This window comes from Lissotriton helveticus, chromosome 4_1 (assembly GCF_964261635.1).
Source record: "Lissotriton helveticus chromosome 4_1, aLisHel1.1, whole genome shotgun sequence".
NCBI lineage: Eukaryota > Metazoa > Chordata > Amphibia > Caudata > Salamandridae > Lissotriton > Lissotriton helveticus.
Genome location: NC_136063.1, coordinates 174,157,276 through 174,171,269, shown reverse-complemented (window position 1 = coordinate 174,171,269; position 13,994 = coordinate 174,157,276). Strand labels below are relative to the sequence as shown.

General features: G+C 46.7%; 1 protein-coding gene across 1 annotated transcript in view; it reads left to right on the top strand.

Annotated features, from left to right (window-relative positions):
- The first annotated feature begins 523 nt into the window (after positions 1 to 523).
- LOC144828473 (prostate stem cell antigen-like) overlaps positions 524 to 13,994 on the top strand; it is a 106,060-nt gene continuing 92,589 nt past the window's right edge. The window contains exon 1 of the mRNA XM_078686662.1: positions 524 to 623. Within this exon, the coding sequence (XP_078542788.1) occupies positions 572 to 623 (52 nt within the window). The 5' untranslated portion in view covers positions 524 to 571. The remainder of the gene's footprint in view (positions 624 to 13,994) is intronic.

The following is a 13,994-nucleotide window of genomic DNA, read 5'->3' as shown; positions in this document are numbered from 1 at the left end:
GCTAAGCCACTAATTATGTCATAATATGCTGGAAACGCGAACTGACATCACTGAATACATTGATGATCGGTTTGATAGGAGTGACTGATCAGGTAAGAGTTGCTACAGATAACAGGGCATTCTTTCCCTCGTTGCACGGCCCCTTTAAACCATGCAACGGTGAAACAACTGCCACCTTGACGACTGCTATTGTGAGTTTCGGTGTGTTTAGTGTAAGGGCAGGTGGCTGCCGCCCTGCGCCCGCCTAGGTGTTGAGAAAGTGTGGCAGGTGAAGAGTGCGCCCGCTCGTGACTGGTTATCAAAAAGGGCGCGCTCACCTTTACCGCTGGTTGCTGTTTTAGTCGTGGGAGGGGCGAGACCAAACCTCCAGCATCGGACAAAAGATGCCGAGAAGTCGCATAACTCCAATCCGAGCAAATAAACCTGTCGCTCCAGTCCAACGGCCCCCACCACCCACCCACCTACTTACAAAAAGTGACTGTACACCTCCCGTCAGGCTTGACAGCAAACTCTGAATCTATATATACAGGTGCCCGCGAGCGGCCGTGCAGACTCCGGGCATCTGGGAAACATGAAGGCCTTCCTTGTCACGCTCGTGGCGGCTGCCCTCTGCTTTGGGCTGGGTGAGTCTTACCCTGCACTACACAGCAGCACTACACAGCAGCACTACACAGATGCACTGGTTAAATTGTTACATTTGTGTGTGTAGATAGATAGATAGATAGATAGATAGATAGATAGATAGATAGATAGATAGATAGATAGATAGATAGATAGATAGATAGATAGATAGATAGATAGATAGATAGATAGATAGATAGATAGATAGATAGATAGATAGATAGATAGATAGATAGATAGATAGATAGATAGATAGATGTGTGTGTCTCGTGTACTCACAATTTTTCTTACGGCGCCTACATACCGCTTTAGGGCACTTCCCAGCGCTTTAAATTAGGGCCGAATGGAACCTTTGCACACACAGGGTGGGAGGAGGAGGGAGCGGAAAGGATGCAGGGATTGATCATTGGAAAGTTTTCCACTGCACCTGCTTCTAGATTACTGCCTTGAGCATTTTTTTTCGTGCAGCATCCGAGAGTGTGCAAGGCGTGATAACTGACTGATGATAGGCAGCTGATAGTGTTTCCTTTATGACAGGCAGGCGGATTGTCATCACCCCAGGGCCCTCGCAGCGGCTGTTCAGCAACAGAACGCTCATATGTGAATCGGCCCTTATTACAAAATAAATGTATTTGTGAAACATGCATTTTTTTCTGCACTAGAGGAGAAAAATCATATATTTGCCTTTTGTTAAAAATGATGAATGGGACAAAAACCTACTGTCTCTGTTGTAAATTCGAATTGACCAGTTCCAAACGGGTTTATACTGGATCATGCTGCGGTATATTTATCCTGCAGGAAATAAAAGACTTTAAAGTATAAGTAACCGTTGGAACCAATAACCAGTTCCTGGTTATGGGTCCTGAATGCAACTTGACTGGGTAATAATATACATTTTATCTATACATCCCAAAATCCAGTTTAGCAATTCCCTTAATGAGTCGAAACCATATCTGACCAGTCAACTGGAATTTCCACCAGGAGACCTGTTTTTACTTCATTCTCTTTTCATAATTCATATCAAACGTGTATTTGCAGAAAAGCTTGGAGACCTGTTGAAAGCTTAGCGTCTGCCATTTTCAGAACACACCTAACTAGTTGTAAGAATACTTAGGGACTGATTGAGAGTGCGGCGGTCTTCCGTCTGCCTGATTACGACTCTCAAGGTCGTACCAGTGGTGGACCACCGCCTGCGCCAGGCAACCGCAGTTCCCTGGCATTGGCCCAATGTAGCATGCTGAGCGGGACTGGCACAGACATTTCATGGCAAGCTCCCTGCCGTGAAAAGTCTGGTGGTGGAGGAAAAAAGTGGCCCCTATGCGGCCCGCATGCCGCCTCTGCAATGGGGATGCATTTGGGGGGGCACAACATGTGCCCCCTGTCTGCTTGCAGCCCCAGTTCCAACACGCCATGGCCATCGTCCATGCCGTGCTGGAACATTTTTGCCGTTCCCATTGCGGTGTCTGTTTTTCTGCAACCGCTATGGTAACAGCAAAAAGACCATCAGAAGGTACGAGAAAAACTCATTATCAGGCGGGCAGTCTTTGTGTTTCTTTGGCGCAGCCGCGCCAGCAGAGAGCCGCTGCAACTGCGCCAAAGTAGTACTCAGGCCCTAAGTTACATGCTGGTTGGTAACATTGCTATGTAGTTCCTGCAGGTAAGCACTTGCTTCTGACATCTTCTGTGCCCTGGATATTACATGCTTGAATTCAGGCTTGACCAGGCCTATAACATGTAAATGTTACTAATGTAGGCTCATGGTGGCAAGGCTGTGGCGGATCCAGCCACGGCTGCACCAGCGGTAGGGGTGGGCGGAATTTGCGAAATTGACTTTTGCAAACTATTGCGAAAGTGCGCAAAATCTCTGCGAGCATGCGGAACTTTCGCGAAGATGCTGAGATTGCTTTTCCCTCCCGTTCGTAATGTGTTTTTGCATGCTCGCAGGGAAATGTACCTCTAACTTGCCCATGCGGTCGCTAATGGGTGCAGCCATCTTGCTCGCGATGGTTATTTCCTCTTCCAGGTCGAATGACGTGTTCGCGATCTCAAACTCGCGCGGGATAGTGCGACCGGTTACCAACAATCCAACATCTCGTGGCACACGCAAATGGATAGGAAAACTCGTCGGTGAATGTAGGGACCCGGTAAGTCGCTACCGCACGCGCAAGAAAGCATTTTAAAAGCGTTAACAAGAAAAAGCTTTGTGGCAGATTGCGAAAGTTTTGACATTTTCGCGCTCTCCACGGAACGCAAAAATTTCAAAATATCGCAAATTCCGCTACAGTAATGAAATTTACCACCCAGGCCTAACCCGCGGTCCGACCGCCCCATTAGGAGTTGGTGGGTCAGACAGCCCTGGGACCCCAGGCCCTGCCAGGGCACCACCATTCCCTGGCGTTGGAGCGGTGGTCAGAGGCCACAATATGCTTGGCTGGACCACAGTCCATGCCATGCAGGAACCTTGTAGTGCGGTTCCAAAGAGGCGCCTTTTTTAAAGAGGCACCACCATTGGACTGCCATTGCACTCGCCTGCAAGACAACTGAAAAGTCATAATCTGGTGGGTGACGGCTACCTTCGGTGAAGTGGTGCGGCGGTTTGAGCCGTCGCACCAGCGCTCTGCCGAAAATCGTAATTGGGCCCTTAGAGTATTAGCTTAAGAAGAATGGAAGGCTGAACAAGCCCCGTCGCTTTTAAAAAGTGACATTTGGCCACTGTTGTAGTCAGTGTGGCACAGACCTTAGTGCAATGAAGAAAATGGGTCTCCTGGTCGCTGTTAATTACAGCAACATTCATGGTTCAGTAGGCCCCCTCAGGCCACTCGGCCATGGTGCTGCTGCACCTCCTGCCCCAAGGGTAGCTACGTCCCTGGTTTTAGCGGCTCATTTGGTGCTGGTGCCGAGCACCGGAAACCACCTACTCAAATTAAGCACTGGCATGCAGAGCTGGTGGTATTTCTCCATGAGTACATATGACACATTAGTGAGACTAGAAACATACGACGCTGACGACAGAGCACATGGCTTGCATGTCTGAAAAGGTTGTCAGGATTCAGGGCTGCAGTGGATGCTAATGTCATGTAATGTTTGATTTTTTAGTATTCCGCAGGCTTGAGAAATGCATTATAAATAATGGTGAAATATATCAAAATATCTTAGGTATATTTTAAACATGTTGTAAGTGTCTTCCCAAACACTATAATATATTTGAAAAAAGTCCATCTATAACAAACGTGAATTTTTCTTCTGAGTTACATGTTTCTTTTCTGCACTGGCGAAAGAGCTTCCCAGACATTACCAGTACCACGCCGGCCAGGACCAACACAGCCTGAAATACAGGCCACAAATACCTGCAAGTACTAAGCAGGCTTTCTTTACACTTGTTTTGTGTCCTGGTGGAAACTTCAGTTGACAGTAACAAATGGTTTGGCTGGAACAAGTTGTAAGAGCAAACACAAACACCAGGCCCACATGACACCAGGCAGTCAATGTGTATTGAAGGCACACAGTTGCTAGTACCACACCCTTCAAAGTTTCAGCCCAGCAATCACCAAGCACAGTGGTTGTCTAAAAACCACAGAAACCCCACGACAAACGACTGCTCACAGAACACTAGAATGTATTTAATTACTGGGAATGTTTCAATAGAGTGGACTGGATCAGAATGACGCCAGAAGGCATTACACTAGGCCGAGTTCGCGACTTTGGAGGAACCATAGTACATTATTACACACAGATATTTAAGTGGTATTGTGCCTCTGTGTGAGGCACGCTCATAGATTGTTACATGAGTTACATACAAATATTAATGCAAATGCCTGACGCTCAGCAGAAACCTAAATGTAAAGCTTCACAAACCTGCACAAAGCACTTAAAACTGTAAGGAAAAGAATAAAAAAAAATCTTTCAATCCTTTGATGAAGGAGAAGTGTGGGCGAGCCACCTTTAGTTCCATAGGCAGATATTCCACATAAGGACTGGTTGTCTTATGCTTGTTCGGGCCTGCTGGCTCAGTGGACTAATGCACCCACTGTGTTTGACCTCATGGTCACAGATTCAAATCCCGGCGGGTCTACTCAGCCTTTTATCCTTCTGAGGTCGATAAAATGAGTACCATTGACTTAGGAAACAATAAACATCGCGGTGGACATACGCTTTACAAATACACGTTATGTTGTTGAATTTAGGGACTTCGGACACCAAGCCCTCCTTGCTTCTTGATCTCCTGTTTGTCCTTGGGATGTGCAGGTTCTGCACCAGGTAGTAAGGGAAGATATCCCGCACAGCTTCATGAGTCAGCAGGCCATCCTGAGGATGCTGGGGGCCAGTTCGCAGACCTCAGGATCTGTGATAGTTGGTCTGACCTCTTTGTCCTTGTGACTAGCTTCACTGCTGAGTTTAGTAGCACTTTGATGGAGTTCGGGAAGTCTGTGAGAGATGCTAATCCATAGTTCAGCCTTGAGACAGGTATGGATCAATGCCATTTTACGAATTTCTGGAGCCACAGGCAAGATATATCTGGAGGCCCAATTTTCGGAATAACTTTGCATTTTATTACCCACTTGCAGCTCATTCAAGTCTGCAAGATGCCAAACAATGTTGAAATATGCCTTGAATTGGGAAACATCCTTTACAACGCAACCATTACATCGCACTACACTTACAACGCAGTCATTGCATCGCAACATCCTTTACAACGCATGTCACTACAACGCAGGCATTACAATGCATATCATTACAACGCATACCATTACAAAGCAGAGTACCCCTACACTATCCAAAAATTACCTTACTGTGGCAAGCCCTAGAGTTAGAATAGTAATTTTTACCCCTACACTATCCAACACTTACTCTACTGTGGCACCCCCCTGGAGTTAGAATATTAATTCTTACCCCTACACTATCCAATAGTTACCTTAAATGCAATGTAATGGTATGCGTTGTAATGGTATGCATTGTAAAGGCATAATGCGATGTAATGGAATGTGCTGTAAAGGTAGTTTTTAAAAATGTGATGTAGTGTCATGCGATGTAATGGAGTGCATTGTAAAGGATGTTGCGATGTAAAAACTGTGTTGTAAATGTATGCGTTGTAACGTCACACATTCCCTTGAATTATCACATACAGAAGTGAAACAAAAGAAAGCTAAATGATGTCTTTCCTGGTGTTCTAAAATCCTTAAGATGACACTGGGAGGAGAAAGGTAGAAGTTGAAGTAAAAGTGGTCAGATGGAACAGAAAAGGTTGAGCTAGACACATAGCTATATTAAAGATAGAAAAAAAACATTCCCAGTGACCCCTTAGTGGGCGAGAGCCTGGGCCATTGCCCACTTTGCCATGCCTTCGAATGCCTCTGCTAAGGACTGAACTAGAGTTAGTGTATCATGTTCAAGACAAAGAACCCAAAGTTGAAAGTGGTGCCCAATGGCTACTGAGTATTGTTAGCTATGTCTTTGATGTGTCTGCCTCAATGCTTAATTTGAGACCGTGGTTTCCAGTGCTCACCACTGGCACTTAATTGTCAACGCTAACAAAGTGGGGGGCTGAACTGTTCCTGCAAAGAGTGGGGAGAGAAGGGGAAGGCTAGGAAGGAATATGCAAACGCTGGCGTAACCAGAGGTGTAAATGTAACACCTGTGGGCATCCCTTTTGTTGGATGTATTTGCCTCACACACCCCGAAGGATGTCATGCTTCATCATCGGCGGTTGCTCCTCGTCGGGGGGGCGGTGCAATCCCCGACGGGCACACCTCAAAGAGGGGCACTTTGGCGGAGATCTTTTGTATCCAACTGCCCTATGGTGAAGTGTGGGTGTGTGGGCGGGGAGGCAACTGAGCCTGAGGTGAAGGTTAAAATGCAGTAAGAGGTACCGGAAGCAATTTTATTCTGGTGGTCCCCCTATTGCAGTTAAAATCGTGAAAACAAGCTCACTCAGTGTCACCTCGTTAGGTAGAGTGACCTATGTGGAGCTCTGAAAAACAACAAGTGGTCAACATGTTTCTCGCAAACGGATTACTATCCTGCGATTCATCAGGACCTTAAAAAGTGAAAAATAATAAAGGAAATTAACTCAATAACATGCTAGTGTCATGTATATGGTGTGGTATGGGTATACAGTTTACCTCAATGGAAAGTCCTATGCCTAGAGTATGAGAAAGAAAGCAAATACACATTAGTAGTACATTTCTCATTAGAACAGCAAGGATTGCCAACGCCAGAATGTGAACATAAGGAGGCATGCTTGGGGCAGTGTGGGAAATTGTCACTACCTCTTCATGCCAGGTGGTTTCAGCGTGCAGTGTGGTGTGCACACACACTCTAAAACTATATCGGTGAGGGGGTAAAGAATTTAAAACCAGTTATAAAAAACACTAACCAAATCAGAAACACCATCAAACGTCACTGGGGGATCCTCAATACAGGTGACCTGACTTTAGAACAACCTCGGTTTGCGTTCAAGAGATCGCAGAACCTGAAGGATATACTGATCAGCACCAGGCCTAAAACAACTATAAAAGAGACTCAACAAACTCTTTGGCATCTACCACCTGTCACGGGCCACTACCCGTGTGGCTCCTGTGTTGTTTGTAAGCTCACCCTGACACAAAAAACCATCAAGCTATCTGAGACCTTCACTTGGGAACTGAGGCACCACACTAATTGCAACACAACACATTGCATTTATCTGTTGACCTGTCCCTGTAATTTGCAATATATTGGGATGACCACCCGCCCAGTAAAAACACGCATCATTGAACATCGCAGCAACTTCCGCTGCAAAAAGACCCATACTAAAATGTGTAAACATTACGTGGAGTCCAATCACAACGCGGACTCTATGACATGGGTTGTTCTGGAATCCAGACCCAATTGCCCTAAAAATGCTCTCTTTAGGAAGGAGCAGAGATGGGTCCATCGACTTTCCACTGATAGCCGGGGGCTGAATGAAGACATCCCGTGGCATTCATTGTGAATCCACACTAACCTCCTGGACTTGGTCTTGCAAGGCATCCTATTAACCTCCATGGTTAATTCCCCCTGGTCGAACCCACCCCGGCACACACTGTTCTACACCCTACTGCTGGTGTGTCATATACCATCTACATGGGACACCGTTACCACCGACGATATTGATGAAATCACGTGACCATTTAGCCCCTTGCCGTGTACATAATTTAATATTATAATTACATAATTTTATATATTAGTTAGAAATCACGTGACCAACTAGCCCCTTGCCGTGTACATAATTTTATATATTAGTTATGAATCCTGACAGATCAATTTAAAGTTTTACCTGGGCGCCCATCAACATTGCCTTTAAATTTTAAATTTTGACTTAACACATCTGTGCGGAACAACCCGCGGGACATCAGCCTTAACCATGCCTATATTCATTATGCACACGGACTGTACACGGTAATATTCCCATTCTACAACCCACACGAAGTTTACATGCACTTGCCCCATGGACTTCGTACAATACGGTCCCTGGCAGTACCTTTGCACAATCTGTTTTCTGGTAAATCCAAGAGTAGTTGACATTCAGTGTTTTCAGGAACTAATCATGAATAACCTGTAAATATAACATTCTGTCCCCATATAACCGATGGAATAAACCTTTAATCCCATGCATGCTAGCTTTCCACATGATTTACGCGGCCCATTTGACTATTACATCATGGCCGACCCATCAACCGCCCGAGTCACATGATTTTGGCGGTAGGCGGGTCCCTAATCGAAACCCCCGAGCCGGGCTTCAATAAAAACAAACTCCGCGAGTGCTACACCATCTATCCGAGCTCGGCGGAGATGGGTAGGTGATCCCTCGCGGACACGGGCAGAGTGAGGTAAGAGGCGAACCCCCCCCCTTTTGGGGCTGGCATGCTTTGAGACATGACGGGTTGGAGGCTGCAATACCGGCTTCCCTAAATCCTTGTGCAGCGCTTCCGCTTTACAAACCGTACCTGAACACCGCTACATGTTGTTCAGACCTCCGTTTTAATATGTCTATTTCCTAACAAAGTCAACACCGACTTCCTTAATTATTTTGTCAGCGCGTCCATTTGTTAATCTAATTTGAGCAAAGCGGAGCGTTCCCCCTTTTTGAGCTGGCACGCTTTGAGACATGACGGGTTGGAGGCTGCATTACCGGTTTCCTGAAATCCTTGTGCAGCCCTTCCGCTTTACAAACCGTACCTGAACACCGCTATATGATGTTCAGACCTTCGTTGTAATATGTCTACTTCCCAACTAGGTCAATACCGACTTCCTTAATTATTTTGTCAGCGCGTCCATTTGTTAATCTGATCTGAGCAAAGCGGAGCGTTCCCCTCTTTATAATATGTGGACACACCATGAGACCTGCCCTGGTGGAGGCTCAAATACCGGCTTCTTGTCTCTTTTCTCCTATCTTTTTTGCCAAACTTCTTGCCGCGCTTTTGCGTTGTAACATAAAATAAATGTAAATACACCTGAACACAGCGAAGTGTTTTCCAGACCTTAGGTGTAACATGCCTACTTCCCAGCCAATTTAATATCGGCTTTATGAAATCTTGTGCAGCGCTTCCACTTTATAACCTAATCTGAACTATGCGAAGCGTTTTCTTTACCCCTGTTGTAACATGTCTATTTTCCAGCCAAGTCTGAAGGCTTACCCCGATGTACTGACCCGCCGATCACTCATGTGGTATTTAGCCCTTAACCCTTAGGTGAGTCCGGCGTTAATTACTTCATGACCATGTGAGCCACTTAGGTTTGATAGCGCACACTGAGTGTTAGGTGTTGCCACTCACTTAATTAAGGTTCATGATGCCGCTCTGAGCCAACATGGTGTTTGTATAGTTGCCTGCTGTTTTTTATAACTGGTTTTAAATTCTTTACCCCCTCACCGATATAGTTTTAGAGTGTGTGTGCACACCACACTGCACGCTGAAACCACCTGGCATGAAGAGGTAGTGACAATTTCCCACACTGCCCCAAGCATGCCTCCTTATGTTCACATTCTGGCGTTGGCAATCCTTGCTGTTCTAATGAGAAATGTACTACTAATGTGTATTTGCTTTCTTTCTCATACTCTAGGCATAGGACTTTCCATTGAGGTAAACTGTATACCCATACCACACCATATACATGACACTAGCATGTTATTGAGTTAATTTCCTTTATTATTTTTCACTTTTTAAGGTCCTGATGAATCGCAGGATAGTAATCCGTTTGCGAGAAACATGTTGACCACTTGTTGTTTTTCAGAGCTCCACATAGGTCACTCTACCTAACGAGGTGACACTGAGTGAGCTTGTTTTCACGATTTTAACTGCAATAGGGGGACCACCAGAATAAAATTGTTTCCGCTACCTCTTACTGCATTTTAACCTTCACCTCAGGCTCAGTTGCCTCCCCGCCCACACACCCACACTTCACCATAGGGCAGTTGGATACAAAAGATCTCCGCCAAAGTGCCCCTCTTTGAGGTGTGCCCGTCGGGGATTGCACCGCCCCCCCGACGAGGAGCAACCGCCGATGATGAAGCATGACATCCTTCGGGGTGTGTGAGGCAAATACATCCAACAAAAGGGATGCCCACAGGTGTTACATTTACACCTCTGGTTACGCCAGCGTTTGCATATTCCTTCCTAGCCTTCCCCTTCTCTTCCCACTCTTTGCAGGAACAGTTCAGCCCCCCACTTTGTTAGCATAGACCACCCACGGACACATGCTGTAACTGGACCTTCCACTCCCTTAAGTGGTAACTAGTGTCCGTTGATCTATTGATCTCTCTCCCTCCTTTTGATAAAGACTTAATTGTCAACACCAGCACTTATGACAGTCTACCACACGGAGGAGCTGTTTATCATATTTAGAATAGAGCACAATACCAGTTGTTGATTAGTTCAAAATACATCAAACATGATGTCTAAGCCATTCCTATTGCTTTGGAGACCTGGAGTAGCCTGAACTGTCACACTTGTAGGAGTGTGAGGGTTAGTAGCTGTTTTAGAACTGTCATTGCCAGTGCTGGCAGGGGCAATGGATGGTGCAAGCAGCAGTGACCTCCGGACGAGGGCCCTGGCACTTCTTTTTGTTCAAATTAAGCACTGGTCAGGTGCCCTGATAGAGAGAACCGGTTCTCTAGAATGAGGCCCAAGGACTTTGCCTGTTGATAGCCTTTGGTGTGGTCCCTTGGGGGTTTTACGCCACTCTCCATTTGTTGGCATGGGTATTGTTATTTTTAGGGGTTATACAAATACATTCCGAGCTTTAGGAAATGTTAAGGCGGCCTGAAACAACAAACACAGACCTTCTATAGGTACAACACATCTCCATAAACCAACTGGACTGTTCAAGATTCCCACGTATTCTAGAGGCGCGGTGTCTGACCCCCACATGCGGGCGGCTGATATAACTACTGAGAGGCAGGGTGTAATAACCTCATGTAATAACCATCAACCGAAGATCTTGCCCCATCCTTCTAGAAGGGTGGGTTTGTCATTCCCCTCTTCTTTAAAGTGCAATAATATTGGCATGGTTGATCCTGACCAGGCTCCCACAGGTAGTTTATAATTAGTCATTGGTATAATTTGCCTAGTTTGATCTAATATTCAAGGAAAATATGACATGGTTATAACATTCGAAGCCCATTCAAGTGTGTTGTCTTCCTCAAATGTGAATCAAATAAAGTGATCCCTGCTTGAAGGCATTTTCTCTTTGCACTGCACCACAAATTGTCCTTTGTGGGGGAGCAACGGGATTAATAATATACAATAAGGAAACGCTGTTTGCAAGAAGTAAGAAGGTTACTGGCGATCCTTTCGTTGTGTGTGTGACCATTTCAAAGGGTAGATAAAAGTGTTAGCCAGAGCAAAAGCTGAGTTAAAAATGATAAATGCAGCTCTTTGAATAGGATATTGCCTCACCAATCAGTGTTTCCACCTGGATTTGCTATGATATTTCCGATTTACTGGCCTTTTTCAGGGGAAATAATACTTAAAGAGCTTTTGGCCAGACAAATATGTCTCTGGAAAGGTTGGGTGGGACAGGATGCAAAAATTATGGATTTCTCAGAAAACCAATTCAGGCAGAAGCCCTAGTTTCCATCCAAATTAGTATTAGACAGCTCACACGCTCTGGACTGTGTCTCCTGTGTTTTACAGTGCTTGTGCAGAAGTGTGGCCAGCAGGGCAGGGATGTAGTTTGACTGTGGCACTTCGGAGCATGGGTGCTTTAGGCGTTTGGTGGTTGTGAGCCAGAATTGCTGGTAGGGGGCAGAGTTACAAATGCTGATTCTGTAAGCAAATTCAACGAAAATAATTTTTAGGTTTCTCCTGCACAGTGCTTGCAGTTTGTTTGCGGAATCTCTTGTATTTAATATATCTTGAAAGAGGGCTCTTATCAGTCCCCATAGCCAAATTACTGTGTTCACTCGCTTTTGTATGGTACTTTTTTTCTGTTAACTTCCCCTTGCTGCAAGCATTTACAATAATTCTACTAAAGCTGTTCACACTGTTTAAGACCCATTCACTGCCAAGATAAGATCTCTTCCCACGGAAAACGCAGACAGCTTCTTACAGTATGCTGGAATGCTTGCTTTTTATTACTCATTTGTGTACAGCAGATGCTCTAGCCTTAGAATTTTTATGGCATTTCCCATTCATGCCTCAGTACCTTTATTTGCAGTTTATAGCATTATCGGATTCCTTTTTTCAACTTAATATATTTGGCCATTATGATCAAATTCTAAAAGTTGTCATAAACATTGTATGTTAAAAATGAAGACATTATACAAGAGCTTTGCTATATTTTACTACTAAACAGGCAGCCACAAGTGCAGTTACCCTGCAGACAACAGGGTCATGATTTGAATGGTGCAGCTGGTGCAGTAGCGCCGAGACCTAACTGTGATAATGTGATACAGTCTAGTGGTTAGGGTGGAGTTAAGGGGAGGAACAGGAACAGGAGGAGCCAGGGGACAGGAACTAGGGCAGTTAGAGCAGGAACTAGGTATGGAACAGAAGTAGATAATAAAACTCAAGAGCTCCAAGAAGAACTGCAGAGCACTCGAGAAAACCTGGCGGAGAGACTCAACACCGGACAACATGACTGCCCTCAAGCTCGCCACCCGAAAACACCACCAGCTGATCCGCGCCACCAAGAAAACTGCATTCAAGGAACGACTGGACAACAACGCACACAACAGCAAGGAACTCTTCAACATCGTGAAAGAGCTCTCCAACCCCAACGCCGGAAACAACGACATCACCCCTTCGCAAGACCTCTGCAACTCCCTCGCCTCCTACTTCCACAACAAGATCGCGGACATACACAACAGCTTCAGCACTCAACCAACGCACGCCACGACCGAACCACCGCCCCCCACCACCACCCTCCGCGCCTGGACCCCGATCAGCACCGAAGACACCATCTGCACGATGAACTCCATCTACTCCGGATCTCCGACAGACCCCTGCCCTCACCACGTCTTCAACAAGGCCGACGCTGTCATCGCACCCCACCTGCGGGACATCATCAACACCTCCTTCGACATCGCCACCTTCCCGGGGAGCTGGAAGCACGCCGAACTCAGCGCTCTACTCAAGAAACCATCAGCAGACCCTACCGACCTCAAGAATTACCGCCCCATCTCGCTGCTCCCGTTTCCGGCCAAAGTCATTGAGAAGACCGTCAACAAGCAACTGGCCGCCTTCCTCGAGACGAACGGCTCCCTCGACCTCTCGCAGTCTGGCTTCCGGGCCAACCACAGCACCGAGACCGCCCTGATCGCAGCCACAGACGACATCCGAGCCCTGCTCGACAACGGAGAAACAGCGGCCCTCATCCTCCTGGACCTCTCCGCGGCCTTCGACACTGTCTGCCACCGCACCCTAGTACAGCGCCTCTGCAACGTCGGAATCCAGGAGAAGGCACTGGAGTGGATCACCTCCTTCCTCACCGGAAGGACACAGAGAGTCCGCCTCCCCCCGTTCAGATCGGAGGCCACCGAAGTCATCTGCGGCGTTCCTCAAGGCTCCTCGCTCAGCCCAACTCTCTTCAACGTCTACATGAGCCCCCTCGCAGCCATCGCACGCCAGCACAACCTGAACATCATCTCCTACGCCGACGACACCCAGCTGATCCTCTCCCTCACTAACGACCCCGCCACCGCCAGAGCCAACCTGCACGAAGGGATGACAGAAGTAGCCAAATGGATGTCGAACAGCAGCCTGAAACTGAACTCAGACAAGACGGAAGTCCTCATCCTGGGATCCTCACCCTCTGCCTGGGACGACTCCTGGTGGCCCCCCGCCCTGGGCAGCGCACCCAAACCAACTGACCACGCACGCAACCTGGGCTTCATCCTGGACTCCTCCCGCTCCATG